Source organism: Callorhinchus milii, unplaced genomic scaffold (genome assembly GCF_018977255.1).
Source record: "Callorhinchus milii isolate IMCB2004 unplaced genomic scaffold, IMCB_Cmil_1.0 Scaffold4, whole genome shotgun sequence".
Taxonomy (NCBI): Eukaryota; Metazoa; Chordata; class Chondrichthyes; order Chimaeriformes; family Callorhinchidae; genus Callorhinchus; species Callorhinchus milii.
In genome coordinates this window covers 76,791,930-76,807,929 of record NW_024704745.1, presented here as the reverse complement: position 1 = coordinate 76,807,929, position 16,000 = coordinate 76,791,930, and the positions used below count along the sequence as shown (strand labels likewise).

General features: G+C 42.8%; 1 protein-coding gene across 1 annotated transcript in view; it reads left to right on the top strand.

Moving 5' to 3' along the window:
- The window catches only part of tmem131 (transmembrane protein 131), a 128,944-nt gene that overhangs the window by 56,454 nt on the left and 56,490 nt on the right, over positions 1–16,000 (top strand). Inside the window, 3 exon segments of the mRNA XM_007891120.2 lie at positions 8,402–8,525; positions 13,473–13,589; positions 15,218–15,340. Of these exon segments, the coding sequence (XP_007889311.2) occupies positions 8,402–8,525; positions 13,473–13,589; positions 15,218–15,340 (364 nt within the window).

Genomic DNA, 16,000 nt, shown 5'->3' with positions numbered 1-16,000 from the left:
TCTAGATACAGTCTCCAATTATAAAACCACTTATTTTGACATGTTATTGTAATTCTTACATTTGGTGTAACACCTTCCATGTCAGAGGACATCTCAAAGTGTTTCACAGGGTTTTGCAGTGAAGTGGAGTGAGTGGCTCTGTATTTGTAAGCAAGCTCAGCAGCCCATTTGCACATAGCAATGTCCCATATATGGCATATATGAACTGAATGACCACTTTTATTTAGCACAATATTGGCCAGGACACTGAGAGAAACTGCGCTCTCTTTTTGAGTAGCCCATGGGATTTTTATTGTCTACCTGGACAGGCGGAAGGACCTCGGATTAATTTCTCGTCTGAAGGACGCCATCTCTAACAATGCAACACACTCCTAGAATTGCTTTGGAGTGTCAGCTTAATCTATTGAGTTCCAAGTCCCGATGTGCAGCTTGAACTCGTATCCTGTGACCACGAGGTGAGAAGTGACACATATTATTAATAGCAATATGGTGTTATTTTAATAACACTTCCACACTGGAACAAGACAGACCACAGTGGTGCTTTGCGGACACGCATTGCTGTATTCATTTGTTCTGGGGCTTTGTTCACTAATGGCCTTTTTTTAAAAAAAAGTCATTAAAAGCTTATTCCTCATATTCACCACACACAGGCTGCGTAAAGTAATCAAAGCGGTCTGTTTACCTTACCTCATCTTAAGCTTGAGCTAATAGTTTGGAACATGACACGTGTATGTGACTGCCAGGATGGTGGAAGATAAACTGGATGGACTTTGGTCTTCTTTTGTCCAGCAAGTCTTATATTGATATGTTCTTATGTTCTTAATATCCCTCTGTAGTCGATTTTTTTTAAGAATCCTAAACTTATCGGGCACCAATACTCTAGGATTTTGAATACTTCAGTAAGGCTTTTTGTGAATGTGAACATTTGCAGCTTCCATAGTCTCTCTTCGTTCCTCAAGTGTCCAGTTGCAGCTATCAATCTAGTTGGCCTTCTCTGTACCCTGACCATTGCCAAGATGTCCTTACTGTAACAAGAGGACTAGAGTTGTACACAGTACGCCAGGTGGAGTTGGATAAGTGCCTGGACAAGTTTAGTATCTACAAGAACATATCACAGAAATGGGGAGGGGGGACGGGAGTGAAAACGCCTTATCATGTCGTTGAAGCGACACAAAGTGCTTCACAGAATATATTGTAAAGTGAAACACAAAATACTGCAGATGGTGGAAATCTGAAACAAGAGCAGAAGTCGCTGGGAACACTCAGCAGATCAGGCAGCATCTATGGAGAAAGGAAAATGAGACAACGTTTCGGGTCCACGACCTTTCGTCACAACTCAATTCTGACGAAGGGTTATGGACCCGAAACGTTGACTCACTTTTCTTTCTCCATAGATGCTGCCTAACCTGCTGAGTGTTCCCAGCGACTTCTGCTTTTGTTTGATATTGTAAAGTGTATTTTGTGGCTGAAATGTGGTAGATAATTGCTCACAGCAAAGTCCCACAAACAGTCGTGGGATTATTACCTCTGGAAAGCGATCCACCAATCATCAACAACAACAGGATTACATTTGTATAGCGCCTTTCACGTCAGGAGGATGTCCTAAGGCGCTGGACAATGTACGGCATTTCACACCCGAGCTGAGGTCAGGGGTGTGAGGGGAGGGGAAGGAAGGTGGCCGATGGCATGGTCGAAGAGGAAGGTCTTGAGGCTGGACTTGAAGGAGGCTAAGGAGGGGGTGAGGCGGAGTGACTGGGGGATGGAATTCCAGAGGTTGGGGGCAGAGTGGCTGAAGGCTCTCCGACCAATGGTGGGGCGGGTGGGTTGGGGACATGGAGCAGGTCAGAGCCGGCTGAGCAGAGGGAGCGGGCGGGTTGGTAGGGGGTTAGGAGCTTGCAGAGGTAGGGTGGGGCGAGGCCATGGAGGGGTTTGTATGTGAAGACCAGGATCTTGAACTGGATCCTCTGAAGGATAGGGAGCCAATGGAGTCGGGCGAGAGTGGGAGAGATGGGGCACAGAGTTTAGTGCGGGAGAGGACACGGGCTGCAGAGTTCTGGATTATCTGCAGTCTGTGGAGGGAGGAGTTGGGAAGGACCACAAGCAGGACGTTTGCATAGTCGAGCCTGGAGGTGATGAAGGCATGAACGAGAGTTTCAGTGGCCTGAGGGGTTAGGTAGTGGCAGAGTCGGGCGATGTTATAGAGGTGATGGGAGGCAGAGCGGGTCATGGCTTGAATGTGGGGGAGAAAAGACAGTTAAGGGTCGAACAAGACCCCCAGGTTCCTGACTGACTTGGTGAGTTCAAGTGTGCAACCATGGAGGTTGATGGTGCCAGAGCCTGAGGCGCTGGTGTGAGCCAATCAGGAGGGCCTCAGTCTTGTTCACATTCAACTGTAGGAAATTTGCCCTCATCCAGGACTTGATGTCCGACAGACAGTCTGTAGATATTAAAGAGGAGAGGGCCAAGGACAGAGCCCTGAGGGACACCAGACGTGACAGTGCGGGGGCTGGAGGAGAAACCTTTAGCGGCAACAAAGTGGAGACGGTGAGAGAGATAGGAATCGAACCAGGCAAGGGCGGGTCCATGAAGATTGAGTAAAGCGGCGAGGCGGTGTTTGAGGATGGAGTGGTCGATAGTGTCGAAAGCGGCAGAGAGGTTGAGGAGGAGTCAGAGGGAACCCTGATGACAGATGTTCAGAACGTCATTAGTGACTTTCACCAGAGCTGTTTTCATGCTGTGGGCAGCACGGAAGCTGGGTTGGAAGAGTTCAAAGAGGGAATGGCAAGAGAGAAAGGAGCGGAACTGGGACGTGACGTCTCGGTCCAGGACCTTGGAGAGGAATGGGAGGTTAGAGATGGGGAGGTAGCTGGAGAGGAGGGATGGATCCAGGGAAGGTTTTTTCAAGATGGGGGTGATGACGGCTGTTTTTAGGTGGTGAGAACTGAACTGGTGGACAAGGAGAGGTTGATGACGTCGGACAGGAGAGGGTCCAGAAAGTGGAGCTGGGAGATGAGAGATGTGGGGATGGGATTGAGGGAGCAGGTGGGGGGTTTGAGTTTGCGGACAGTCGTGGTGAGGGAGGAGGGAGAGACAAGGTCAAAGGAGTATAGGGGTGGGATGGGTGGGGGGTGGCTGTGGATGGGACTGAGGTGGCTGAATGTATCCCCTCGATTTTGGATTCAAGGAAGTCCAGCATCTCCTCACAGTCGGAGTTTGAGGAGAGGATGAGTGAGGTATGGGAAGGTGGACGGAGGAGACAGTTTGTGGTGGAAAAGAGAAGCCTGGAGTTGTCCTTTTCCTCCAAGATAACCTTGGAGTAGAAGGAGGATTTGGCAGAGACAAGACCGCAGTGGTAGGTCTTGGTGTGGTGAAGCCACATTTGCCATCGGACCGTTAGGTTTAGATTTGGTCCAGGCGCGTTCGGCAGCTCGCACTTATGCCTTGAGGGAACGGAGATGGCTGGTGTACCAGGGGGATTTACGGGAGTATTTACGGGTCTGGCCTTCTCCTCATCCCCCGAGTCCTCCGCTCCACCCTCGGCGGCTGTGCCTTTTAGCCACTATGCCCCGAGGCTCTGGAATTCCCTTCCTCACTCCCTTCGCCTCGCTCCCTCTCTTTCTATTTTCAGGTCTCTGCTGAAGACCTTTCTCTTCGACTGCGCCTTTGGTCACCTTCCCCCCACCTCACCCTGGCTCGGCCCCGGGATCCGTTACTGTAAAGCGGGCTGGGATGCCGTCCGGCGTGGAGGGCGCTATACAAATCCGAGTTATTGTTGTTGTTGAGTATGAGGCAATCGACTAATAATGGGTTCATTCGGGTGGACTAAGGAAACCTGCCTAAGGTTTCGCCCTGCCGGGAATTAAACCCGGGTGCTCTCGCTTGAGAGGTGAGTGCTCTAACTAACCACTATTCTACGGGACAGTAGAACGAGCATCATTTCAAATCGTTGTGCAACTTTTTCTTAGAAGTGTTTCCATTGATTCCCTTTTCTGTGGATATTGAACCCTGATTCACCGTCGCATTGTTGAGATTAAGAAAATTCAGCAAAGGAAAGAAGGTGAGAGCTTCAGAATGTGAGAGCCATTATTTCCCATTCTCTGTAAGATTCCTGACCATACTCTTTTCACCAACATTGTTGAAGTTGATCTACCTGTGTGTCAGCCTGGCTCACTTGCTAGCATTCTCGTCTCTGAGCTGGTAGATTGTAGGTTACATTGGTGAAGGTGCTGTCAGTTAGATGAGACAATAAACCCAGGCCCCATCTGCCTGTTCAGGTGGACGTTAAAGATCCCATAGCACTTTCAGAAACAGAAGGAAGTTTTCTCTCAGTGGCCAGGAGGCCAACAATCCCATAAATAAATATTGTTCATTCACAACATGGCTTTGTGCAAATTGGCTGCTTCATTTGCCTGCAAAATACAGTCACCACTGTAAAGTATATTCTGTGAAGTGTTTTGAGATGTCAAAGGTGCTATATCATATGTAAGTACAGTAATATTGTGTATCTTTTACCCTCTTTCCTAATGCAACCAAATCTCCCCCAAGTCCATAGGGCAACTTGCTCTCACTGCACATCTCAGGATTGGTCAGTAAAGCTGTGAGAGAGTGTGAGAACCAAACCCAGGTCCTCTCGCTTGCGAGGCGAGCGCTGTAACCACTGAGCTGCAAGACTCCTTCTGTACTGTGTTCGAAACCTGTTTTGGTCATCTTAAACTTTCTTGGAAGTACAACCACCTGCTGCAAAGGTCTCTCTCTCTCTCTGCAATCTGATACTCGCAGCTTAGATCCAAGCAAACCGATTTCAGCACCTGTTCCTTGTACAGCCACCGAAACATTTTGAATTGTGTCGCATGCTAAATTATCAAACTGATTTAAGCGTAGGATTTTTCATTAATGAACACTTGCACTTGCTAACGATGAGGTTAAAGCGTGGAATGTGACCATGCATTGTTGTCATGCCAAGTGTGTCAGGAAAGTTGTGTTCATTTCCAGTACTTGTGCAGCTGTTCAAGTAGCTGTAAGCATTAGGAACTGTACTTATGCCGCCATTAACAGAGCTGCAAACATTACGAGCTCACTTGTGAAGCAGTTAAAGTATCTGAGGACAATCACCGAAACACCCAGCTTAATCTTATTTGCGATATACCTTTTTTTTGGAATTTGTTAATTATAAGGTACCCCCTTAAGATGTTGGTTTGCTTATAATAATAATCATTGCATTTGATATTGTGCCTTATTGCACTGCTGAGACGTCACAAAGTGATTCACAGAACGTACTGTAAAGTGAATTAAATACAGCGAATGCCCTGTTGACTTCAGACCAGCAGATTCCCATACTACAAAAAATGGCCAACTTCCACTTCGCAGAGCACACAAAATGATGTGAGTAGCAAGCTGTGAGCTCTGTCTAGACTGACACTAAAGGAGTACTGAGACATACGCTGCATTAACAGAAGTTAAACCAAGGACCCTGTCTACCTGTTCAGGTGATGTTAGAGATCCCATGGGACTATTGTAAAATTGAGGGGGAGTTTCTCCTGGTGTTCTGTCCAGCAATCCCCCCAAAGCTAATAATAATCCTTGCATTTGATATAGCGCCTCATTACGTCTTCGAGACGTCTCAAAGCGCTTCACAGAACAGACTGTAAAATTGTGTCGTTCACTTCGTGGCAGTTTGTTTGACTGCACAAATTGTCTAACAGTTGATGCACTTTACAGTAAATCCTGTGCTCCTGATGTGAGAGGCGCTGAATCAAATGTAAGAATTGTAGTATTATGTGCAGATTTAGTAAGGTTACATGAATGCATTTTTTTTGTGTGAGCTTATTTATGATCACTTGGAACTCACCAACAAATGTTCCAGTATTGGCGGGCGGGTTTCCCCTTGAATGTTTAGAGATATTTATGAGCAGATAGCAGGTGAATTGTATTTTGTCCTGGGACCATGTTCTTCCAGATGCTGCTGGATGGCAATAATGGAGAAAAATGCAAATGTCTCACTACATATTACGGTGTGGGCAAAATGGTGATACTGATCTAGCATCTTAAAAAGAGAGCGAATAATTTTTTGATTGCAGTTATGATATTGATTCATACATGGTTACATTCCTCTTCTTGTTGAGAGGTATTCTGGAAGCCTGTAACAAAATCGTCAATTAAAAGGATTTTGTCTTTGCCCTAATAAGTTTACTGAAGTAGCTGGGATAGCCCAGGTAAAGGGGTCTTATTTCTTCCTGCATATTGTGCACTTGAACACAGTTATCATTCATTTTACAATTGAGTGGGGTGCCTTGCACATTTCAGCCTTGGAGTTTACTTGTCATGTGGCCAATAGCATGGTTATTGTGTGTTTTGCTAAGAATATTTTTAGGTCGGCATTGATGAGCACTTATCTTCAAGAGCTATCTCCACAATGCCTTGATCTGTCTCCATTCGTTCACATTCTGCTCTCGGAGCCTGAGTACTTGCATTCCGATTTAGCAAATGGGGAGTTTTAAGGACTGAAATTCACGACAATGACTTTTCAAGGATCAAAGATCCTTTTTCTTCCTAATTTTGTTTAAGATGTTGAATACTGCAAAATGCAATGCAGTCAAAGTTCTGTCCTTTTGAAACAAAAGTCCACTTTGCTGGTATTTGCGGGCACGGTGTAATATTTACTGTATTACTCAAAACCTTAGAAATTAATCTGAGTTAAAACGTTTATATTGCCAGTGTGCTTAAGGTCTACCTCCTGTATTGCTGCTACAGTCCTAAATATTGCATAGGAAGCAATAGGTAGAAAATCTCTAGCCTCCGTCTCTCGCTCTCTTGCTCTCTTTTTTCCTCTCTGTTTCTCTCTCTCTCTTATGAACATAAGAATTGCTAGACGAAAGAATCCCAAGGTCCATCCAGTTCGCCTTCCACTATCCTGGCAGTCACATGCACATGTCATGTCCTAAACTATATACTGTACCCCACAATATTATTTCCTAAAATAAATCTCTCTCTCTCTACCAGTGTTTCTTGGTTTCCACGGTTGTATTGCTATTTACGTTGCTCGTTTGAACTTTTCTCTTTTGTTCCTCCCAAGCTCCAAAATATGCTGTGTTACGTCTGCCTCGTCCTCCCTGCAATAAGCTGGTAAAGTTAAACTCAACCTGCCCTGGCATCAGTCAAAATAACATTTACCCCACGTTTGTTAGAGTAGATAGATCGAGTTGTGCATAACCATCTCATTTGTGCTCAAGATGGGAGCTACGGCTTTTAAAGGATATAGCAGAAGATGAAATGTTACTATTAAAGATTTAAATAACAATTAATTCATCAACATATTTTCAAAGTGGTGTTGATTTTTGAAACGGAGATATTTAAAGTTACGCTTGGAAAAGCAAACGTACACACATAACTTTTTAAGCAGGGCAGGTGATTGTTATTCCCCTCTCTTTTTGATTCATGTCCTGTATTGGCTGCCTGATTTGGATGGTGAGAAACATCTTTTGTTGTTGGTGCAAAAGGCGTGTTGTGTTTCTACGTTTTACCGCTTGGATTGAAAAGTGTGTGGTTTCAAAATGTGACTCATTTACCATTGTTCAGGATTGCCTTCCGAGTCTGAATAGGAATGATTGCTGTTGTAAATCAGATTACGTCCTGTAACAGCACTAAGATGCTAAAAGAGTTGCACACATGTTTGTTCAAAGTTCATTTTGAAAACTAATGTGGAAGAATTCTTCGCGAAAGAATTCTGTTTTCTACTTACTAATACCTTCAGCGCTAAATATCCGTGGCTACATTGCAGGTGTATTGCTTGTGCATTATTTAGGAGCTCCGAGACGCTGCCAGCGAGAAGCCAATAAGAAATTATCTGCAGTATAGCAGAAGCAAATACGTTTTTTTTATATTTTAAAAAAAAATCTTGATCGTATTAACTGGGAGTAACTGCACACTTTATCACCCTGTTACACCCGATGGTTATAAAATGGGGCCAAAAAGAACCATGGCTATGTAATTACAAATAATGAATGGAGTCCTGTAGTTTAGTGGTTAGAGCACTCACCTTGCAAGCGAGAAGACCTGGGTTTGATTCCCGGCTAGGATGAAATGTTAGGCAAGTTTCCTTACTCTGCATGCCTCTGTTTACCCAGCAGTAAGTAGGCATCCATTTGTTAGTCGATTGGCGGATCGCTTTTCCGGTGTTAATAATTCCTTAAAACAATAATAATAAATTGGTGACTTCCATCCACGGCTGTTTGTGGGACACTGCTGTACGCAATTGGCTGCCGCGTTTCGCCCACAAAATATACAGTCAATTCACTTTACAGTATATTCTGTGAAGTGCTTTGAGACGTCTCAAAGATGTGATAAGGTGCAGTATCAAATGCAAGGATTATTATTAATTACAAATAATGTTATCTTTCCGCAGGCCAGTGGGGATGCCAAAAATGGAAAAAGTATACTTGCACAACCCCAGCACAGAAGAAACAATAATTTTAGTATCAATATCAGCAACAACATCACATTTTCACGCATCATTTTTTCAAAATAGGGTAAGTGTCTTTTTTATTTTTGCATTCTTTGTTGAAATGATTGCTGGTAGCTTGCTCACTCATCCTTGCCACTAGATGGAAGATGGCTTGAACTCCTTACCGTATTAAAACAGGTTCCGTGTCTGGAATGTATAATAAGAGCAAAGGGTCATGTATGTTCCTGTGATAAAGGCATTTAATAATAATAATCCTTGCATTTGATGTAGCGCACTTCTATTACCATTTATTTGGCGTTGATTATTTTGCTCCTAAATCTGACTGTTTAATTTGGATCAGTCGAGGAGTCTTTGAAGGATACCTTAAAAAGACGTTTTCTTACTCCACACGTCTCTGTTTGCCTAACAGTAAGTAGGAACCCGGTTGTTAGTCAACTGGCAGATTGCTTTCCAGAGGTAATGATCCTGTCAAAATAATAATAATAATTTGGTCACTCAATCCATGACTGTTTGTGGACACTGCTGTATGCAATTGGCTGTCGCGTTTCGGCCACAAATTACACAATCACTCCAATTTACAGTATATTCTGTGAAGTGTTTTGAGATGTCTCAAAGACTCAATAGGGCGTTATATCAGATGCAAGGATTATTTGTGATTATTATTTGCTTTGCTGCCTCGAGAGAAAAAGGATCTTCCAGTTCAACCTATCTATTGAAGTGAAAAGCAGTCGGGTGGATTGAAGAAGTTGCTTATACCAGTAACAAATAATTGTACCACAACTTGTTGTGTTCAGCACAGATCCCTTACAGTTACTTGGAATGTGGCTAGAATAGGATGTTATCGTATCCAGGCACACCATGGTACAATATTTAACTGTGAGCAGTCTGGTTTTATTTAACCCTAACTATACAATGGAAATCCAGGATTTACCTGCCAACATCGTGCTCATTAATTATAGCCTTTGTTGTTCCTTCACTCCAAGTGGTTAGTATAGTAGTTGCTTTGAGACTGCCTTACTCTTTAGACTTGTAACTGAGGTAACTCTTTTGTACTTCTGAGTGATCTTAGGAAACATGTTGGGCGGTAAAATATTAAAAGGAGTGGAAGAGCAAAGGGACTTGGGGGTTAAAGTATATAAATCCTTAAAGGTGGGAGGGACAAAGCTGCTAAAAAGCTAATGGAATCTTAAGTTTTATAAATAGGGATGTAGAATATGAAAGCAAAGAAGTCATGCTAGATTTATATAAATCGTTAGTGAGACCACAGTAAGAATATTGTGTCCAGTTTTGGTCACTCCCACTTTAGGAAAGACGTCAAGGCGATAGAGAGGAAGCAGAGGAGATTACTGGGATGATACCGGGGATAAGTGATTTGACCTCTGAGCAGAGACTGGAGAAACTTGAAACTTTTTTATCCATTGGAACAAAGAAGGTTAAGGTGACCTGATTGAGGTCTTAAAATTGTGAAAGGTTTTGATAGATTCAGCAGGGAGAAATTATTTCCACTAGTCAGTGAGTCAGTATCCAGAGGACATCAATTTAAGATAATTAGTGAGCGCGGGTACGAGAATATTTTTCATGTAGAGAGTAATTAGGATATGAATTGCTCTGCTGGGTGCAGTAGCTAAGGCAAAGTCCACATTGGTCTTCAAGAGTGAACTAGACAAACACCTTAAAAAGAGTCAGCTGTGTGGAAAGGGCAGAGAAGTGGGACTGAAAGGACTCCTCTTGAGGGAGCCAGCACAGGCACAATAGGCCGATTAGCCTTTTTCTGTGCTGTAAATTTGTATGGCTCTGCGGTTCTAAATGGGAGAAGATTGGAACCCTACCAGTTAAGACATGAGCTGTATGTGGTGTGTGAGCAGAGTACATTTGATAAATACCTACCTGTAATACTTGATGGTGAAACTGCTGTTGGGACCATAAGGAAAGCTGAGGGGAGTGGGGGGGGTGGGGGAGGAAAGTTGAATGTGAGGGGTATATTGTATGATTCTCCAAAAGAAATTCAATATTTGCGTACATAAGTTATGTAAATGAATGGGTGAACCCTCTAGGGGTATTGTTGATTGGAAAATTGTGAGTTTTACATGAACAATTCGTTGTTTATAATAATCGTTGCATTCAATAATTAGCTGTTGCAATGAACTTGCACTGAAATTGTTTTGAAAAATAGCCCTCAGTTGGTTTGAGTGTTTTGGAGGCTTTGGATGCCCCTCGAGGCAGTAAATGTTTATTACTTCAATTTGTTGATTGCCCATTAAAGCAGATTACATATCAGCCTGGCTCACTTGGTAGCACTCTTGCCTCTGAGACAGAAAGTTGTGCGTTCGAGCTCCATATCGTGACTCGGAACTCATAATCTAAGATGACACCCAAATGCAGTGATGGAGGTGACGTCCTTCAGATGAGACATTAAAACTAACTCAGATGAACATTATGATCCCCTCAAAAAGAGAAAGGAGGTTTTCCCGGTGTCCTGGCGAATAATCCTCAGATAAAATTGGTTCCTCACATCATAATAATAATAAAATAATAAATAATTATGGCTGTTTGTGTGACATTACTCTGTGCAAATGTCTGCTGGGTTCATCTACAAGGTACACAGTCAATCTACTTCGCAGTATATCCTGTGTAGTGCTTTGAGACATCTTGACGATGTGATAAGGCTTATCGAATGCAAGGATTATTATTATCATTATTATCATATCCAATGAAGCGCTTTGAGATATCCTCCCGATGTGAAATAACATAGGGACTATTATAGATTGAGATTTCGAAAACTAGTGCATCACAACAAGCAGTACAAAGACATTGCTGAAATATCATTTCAACACAGTACTTCAGCACTTTAATTTAGTTGCTGCCACCAAGGCAGTTGATTGACCTGTTCCCAAACCCAAACTCTTGAGTGAAAAAAACCTGCATTTGCATAGCTCCACAATAATAATAATAATAATAATAATAATCCTTGCATTTGATATAACGCTTTTCACGTCTTCTCGACGTCTCAAAGCGCTTCATAGAATATGCTGTAAAGTGAATTGACCGTATATTTGTGGGCAAACGCGGCAGCCAATTGCGCACAGCAATGTCCCACAAACAGTCGTGGATTGAAAATGACCAATTTATTATTGGTTTTGGTTTTGGAGGGATTATTATTAGGCTCTATCTGGAGTAAGGAAACTTGCCCAAGGTTTCGCCCTCTGCCTGGAATTGAACTCAGGTCTCTCACTTACAAAGCGAGTGCTCTAACCACTGAGCTACAGGACTCCACTCCATTTCACATTGAAACATCTCAAACCACTGCACAAGTAAATACTGTCGCATACAGTGATGTTATGTAAAGAAACACGAGGATTGTTGCCTAGGAGCATCCCACAGCAAGCAGTCTGCTGGAGTAGCCTGAGGCATACTAACCCAGTTTTTCCCTGCTCAGCTATGATATGACCAGGTTTAGTAAGAATCGCATAGAAAAAACCCTGCTCCAAAACCCGCACCAATGATTTACCATTAGCCTACAAGTGCCTGCCATTTATGCAATGAGTAGGATGTGTTTAAGTTAAAAAAATATCTACCAGATCCACCGCCCATTCCCAGCTCGTTTCTGTGTGAAACTCAACACTCTTCGATCTCAGACCAGGTAACAGATGTTGGATTAATGCTTATGTTAACAACAACAACTTGCATTTATATAGCGCCCTTCACGCCAGACGGCGTCTCAAAGCGCTTGACCTGGGTTAAGCGAGAGGATCTGGGTTCGATTCCCGGCAGGGTGAAATCTTAGGCAAGTTTTCTTACTCCACTCACCTCTGTTTACCTAGCAGTAAGTGATTGGCAGATTGTTTTCTGGGGGTAATAATCCCTGAAATGATTTTTTTTATTTGGTCACTCAATACCACGACTGTTTGTGGGACACTGCTGTGTGCAATTAGCTGCCACATTTCGCCGACAAAATACAGAGTCAATTCACTGTACAATATATCCTGCCATGAACTTTGAGAAGTCTCAACGATGTGATAAGGCCCAATATGAAATGCAAGGATTATTATTACGTTACATTGATATTTCCATGCTACATTTTGACGAATTCGATTCAAGCAAAGAACCATTACATCGCAAATGACCGCCAAAGGTGTTTTCTTTTTCTGGTCAGACGGGTGTCTGACACGTGTAGAACCATTGCCGTGCTTAAGAGCGTCCGAACCAGACTACTGACTGTTACTGTTGGAGCTGCAAAAATGCCCTAAAAACCATTCATTTTTATTGAAGTCACGATATGCCAATAGTTCATATCTGTTGTCCAGCCTGGTTTGCCTCAGAGTAACAGAGCGAGCACTCCTGCAGGTGGGAGAGAGTAGCTACTTACCCCCGCCGCAACCCACAACCCGCTTCCTCTGCTCGACCTGGCTTCGGCCTTCTGCATGTCCCTCATGCCCTCCACTCCACCATCGGTGGCCGCGCTTTCAGCCACTACGCCCCGAAATTCTGCCACACTCTTACTCTACCCCTCCGTCTTGCCCCTTCCTTCCCAATGTTCAGGTCACACCTGAAGACCTTCCTCGTTGACCGTGCTTAGAGTCACCTCCCCCTCCCCATGGCTCGGTGTCGTGCTCCACCACTGCCAAGCTCTCTGGGACGCTGCCCTGTGTGAGGGGCGCTGTATAAATGCAAGTTGTTGTTGTTGCACCGTATGTTGTACGGGTGCTTGCGTGTGTGCAGTAGTGCCTTGGCTGTGCGGTCAGTATAACCTGACTGACAATCCTGAGGCAGCTTTATTCAATCTGCCTGCTTCCCATTGACAGGTTTTGGTTTCCTAACCCAACTCCTATTTCATGTTAATTGTTCGAGTGAAGTGACAGATTATTAAAACCATTGCTATGTTTAGGCTACCAGAATAATAGTTATCTGATTTGTAGTACATCTTTTTATAGACATATGTATCAAAAATAAACCATTGGTGTATTACGTTTCTGTAAAATAATCAGTGTTTTTTTTTCCTTTTGTTGTCCAGATAATTCCACCTGGAGGAAACACGTCTTTTGATGTAGTTTTTCTCGCAAGGGTAGTGGGAAATGTAGAAAATACTTTATTTATTAATACATCACTTCATGGGGTATTTACTTACCAGGTAAGGAGCCTCGGTCAAATTTTTATACGTTAAAACCGCAAATATTGTCACACCTCTGTGTGCTACGCTGTGCTGGACAATTCAAATGGCTGTTTATTTGTGGTTTGCTTCAATATAGAACTGCTATCAGCCAAGTGGTGCTTCTTCTTGTTTGGGGCGTGGCGAGCTAAACAGGGGCCCTATGAGACTATGTTGGCTTCAAGGTGATGTGTCTGGCAATATGGAATATTGGAATCGAGTCTCTCCTCTGTGTCATTCTCAGTAGTCTGCTTCCTGAGGGTTAAATTCGTATCTCTGCATCATGAAGACGACCATAGTTAATTGAGGGGCCAATGGATTTTTTTTTTAAGAAGCTCTACAGATGATTGGAATCCAATTATTAGTGATGAAATAAGCTTTCCAGCCTGCTTACACCCACTCTCTGAAATGACAGACACTGCATCCATTTATTAAAGCAAAATAATCCATCCTATAGTTATCTCAGTGCTACTCATTGATGTATGAAACTTTCTCAGTCCCGTGGGAGGAGACCAGGTAGACATTTCACATGTGCTCCTTGCATTTTGCCCTCGCCTTTTATTCCTCCTTCCTCCTCCAAATCGTTCCCTGTACAGATTTGCTTCCAAAATGAAATGTATTTGAGCTACACAAGCAGCAGCAGCAGTGATCACTTCCTGATCCAGCTAATGGGTAGCATGTGCTAACCGCCTCGCTTTCTAATTCCCCAGTGCCTCAGCCAAGAAAATTCCTTCAAATTGTAGCCGATAACTCACTTGAACTGAATAGTAATTTGGGCAGCAATGCCAGCGAAAGGCGAGATTTTGATCTGTAATGTTACTACACAGTGTTCTGAAGTGTTTATCTTCCTTCCTACCCAATCTGTGTAATCTTCTCCAGCTGTACATGTCAGTCCGCACTCTCTGACTTTCTGACTGGCTTGCTGTTAACATGGCACCCACTCACTCCCTTTATTCTACTTGCATAGATAGACCCAAGGTTTCAGTCTCCACGCCCCACCCCCTGTAATTCCCCTCATAAATCTCTTCACCTTGCTATGTATTAGCTCTTAAAAGAACTTACAGAAAAAATAGCTTCAAGATTAATTAAAAATGATGGTTAGGAATTTGTTAATTTTGGACGCTCTGAAATGCTACATAAAGTAAATTTCGCCCACAAAATATACAGTCAATCCACTTTATAGTATATTTTGTGAAGCGCTTTGAGACGTCTCAAAGACGTGATAAGGCACTATATAATGCAAGGATTATTATTATTCTTCTTCTATAAACATAGATCCAGGTGAAGTTACTCCCCTCACATTTCTTGTTCAGTGAACACCACTCTGTCTCTTAAGATCTCGAATTCCTCAGGTTGTATTGTTGCATTGTGGCGTAACAATTCAGTTGTCATCAACACAAATAACGAGTCCGGCATATCCCTTGAGATTCGTTTACTGTGAACGGCACATAAATCTCTTATTATAAATGCAGGTTATTCATCTTTTGGCAAAATAATATGTGACTACAGGAGGCAAACTTGTTTGTTTCCACTCTTGTTTGATGTTTGTTGCTTGATCTTTACATAAGATTAAAACAGAATTTAATTTTCCCTCCTTTTGTTTTTTATAGGTGTTTGGTGTTGGTATACCCAACCCTTATCGCTTGCGCCCATTTATAGGGGCAAGGGTTCCTGTAAATAGCAGTTTTTCACCTTTAATAAATATACATAATCCTCACAGTGAACCATTACAAGTAAGTTGTTTTTTTTCTTTTATCCCATCACTGAAGTTTTGTTAAAGCAGATGATTGCGTGTTTATGTTGAGGAAAGGGGAAAGGTGACAGAAATCCCAGTCAAAAAGGTACGTTTCAAAGACTGGTCTAAGTAGATGCGGTGTGACATTAAATGTATTTATTGAGTTGCAAACTTTATTAACCTGTTAGTGAAGTTTCCAAATGTTCCCTCCTTTTGTTTTTGCTTCCAAACCATGTATCTACAAAGAGAATTTTTAATGGCAAATATTGAAAACTAGGATTAAAGAAAGATGACCATAAAACATTTCTGCTTTTATGGTTTCTCTTGAGGTGAAAACTGTGCCTGAAATGTTGGAAGAGTTAATTTGCTGCAATGGTATTGATTTAATCTTTGTAAAGGCTTTATTCATTGAAGAGCTGGTGAGAAGGAGAGGCGGGATGTCAGAGTACACAGGCAATGTTTCTTGTGGCTTCCCACATGGAATTGAAGAGGTTACAATTCAACCTGACCTCTCACTCAAAATGCTATCACAAACTTCCCCAAAGCAACCGCAGATGGCTTCCAGCAGTAAATTTTCATTATTACTTGCGTGATTGCAAAGTGCGCTGGCTAAACAAATTAGTCATTTTGAGAGCAAATTTTCCCAAAGCAAGTGATT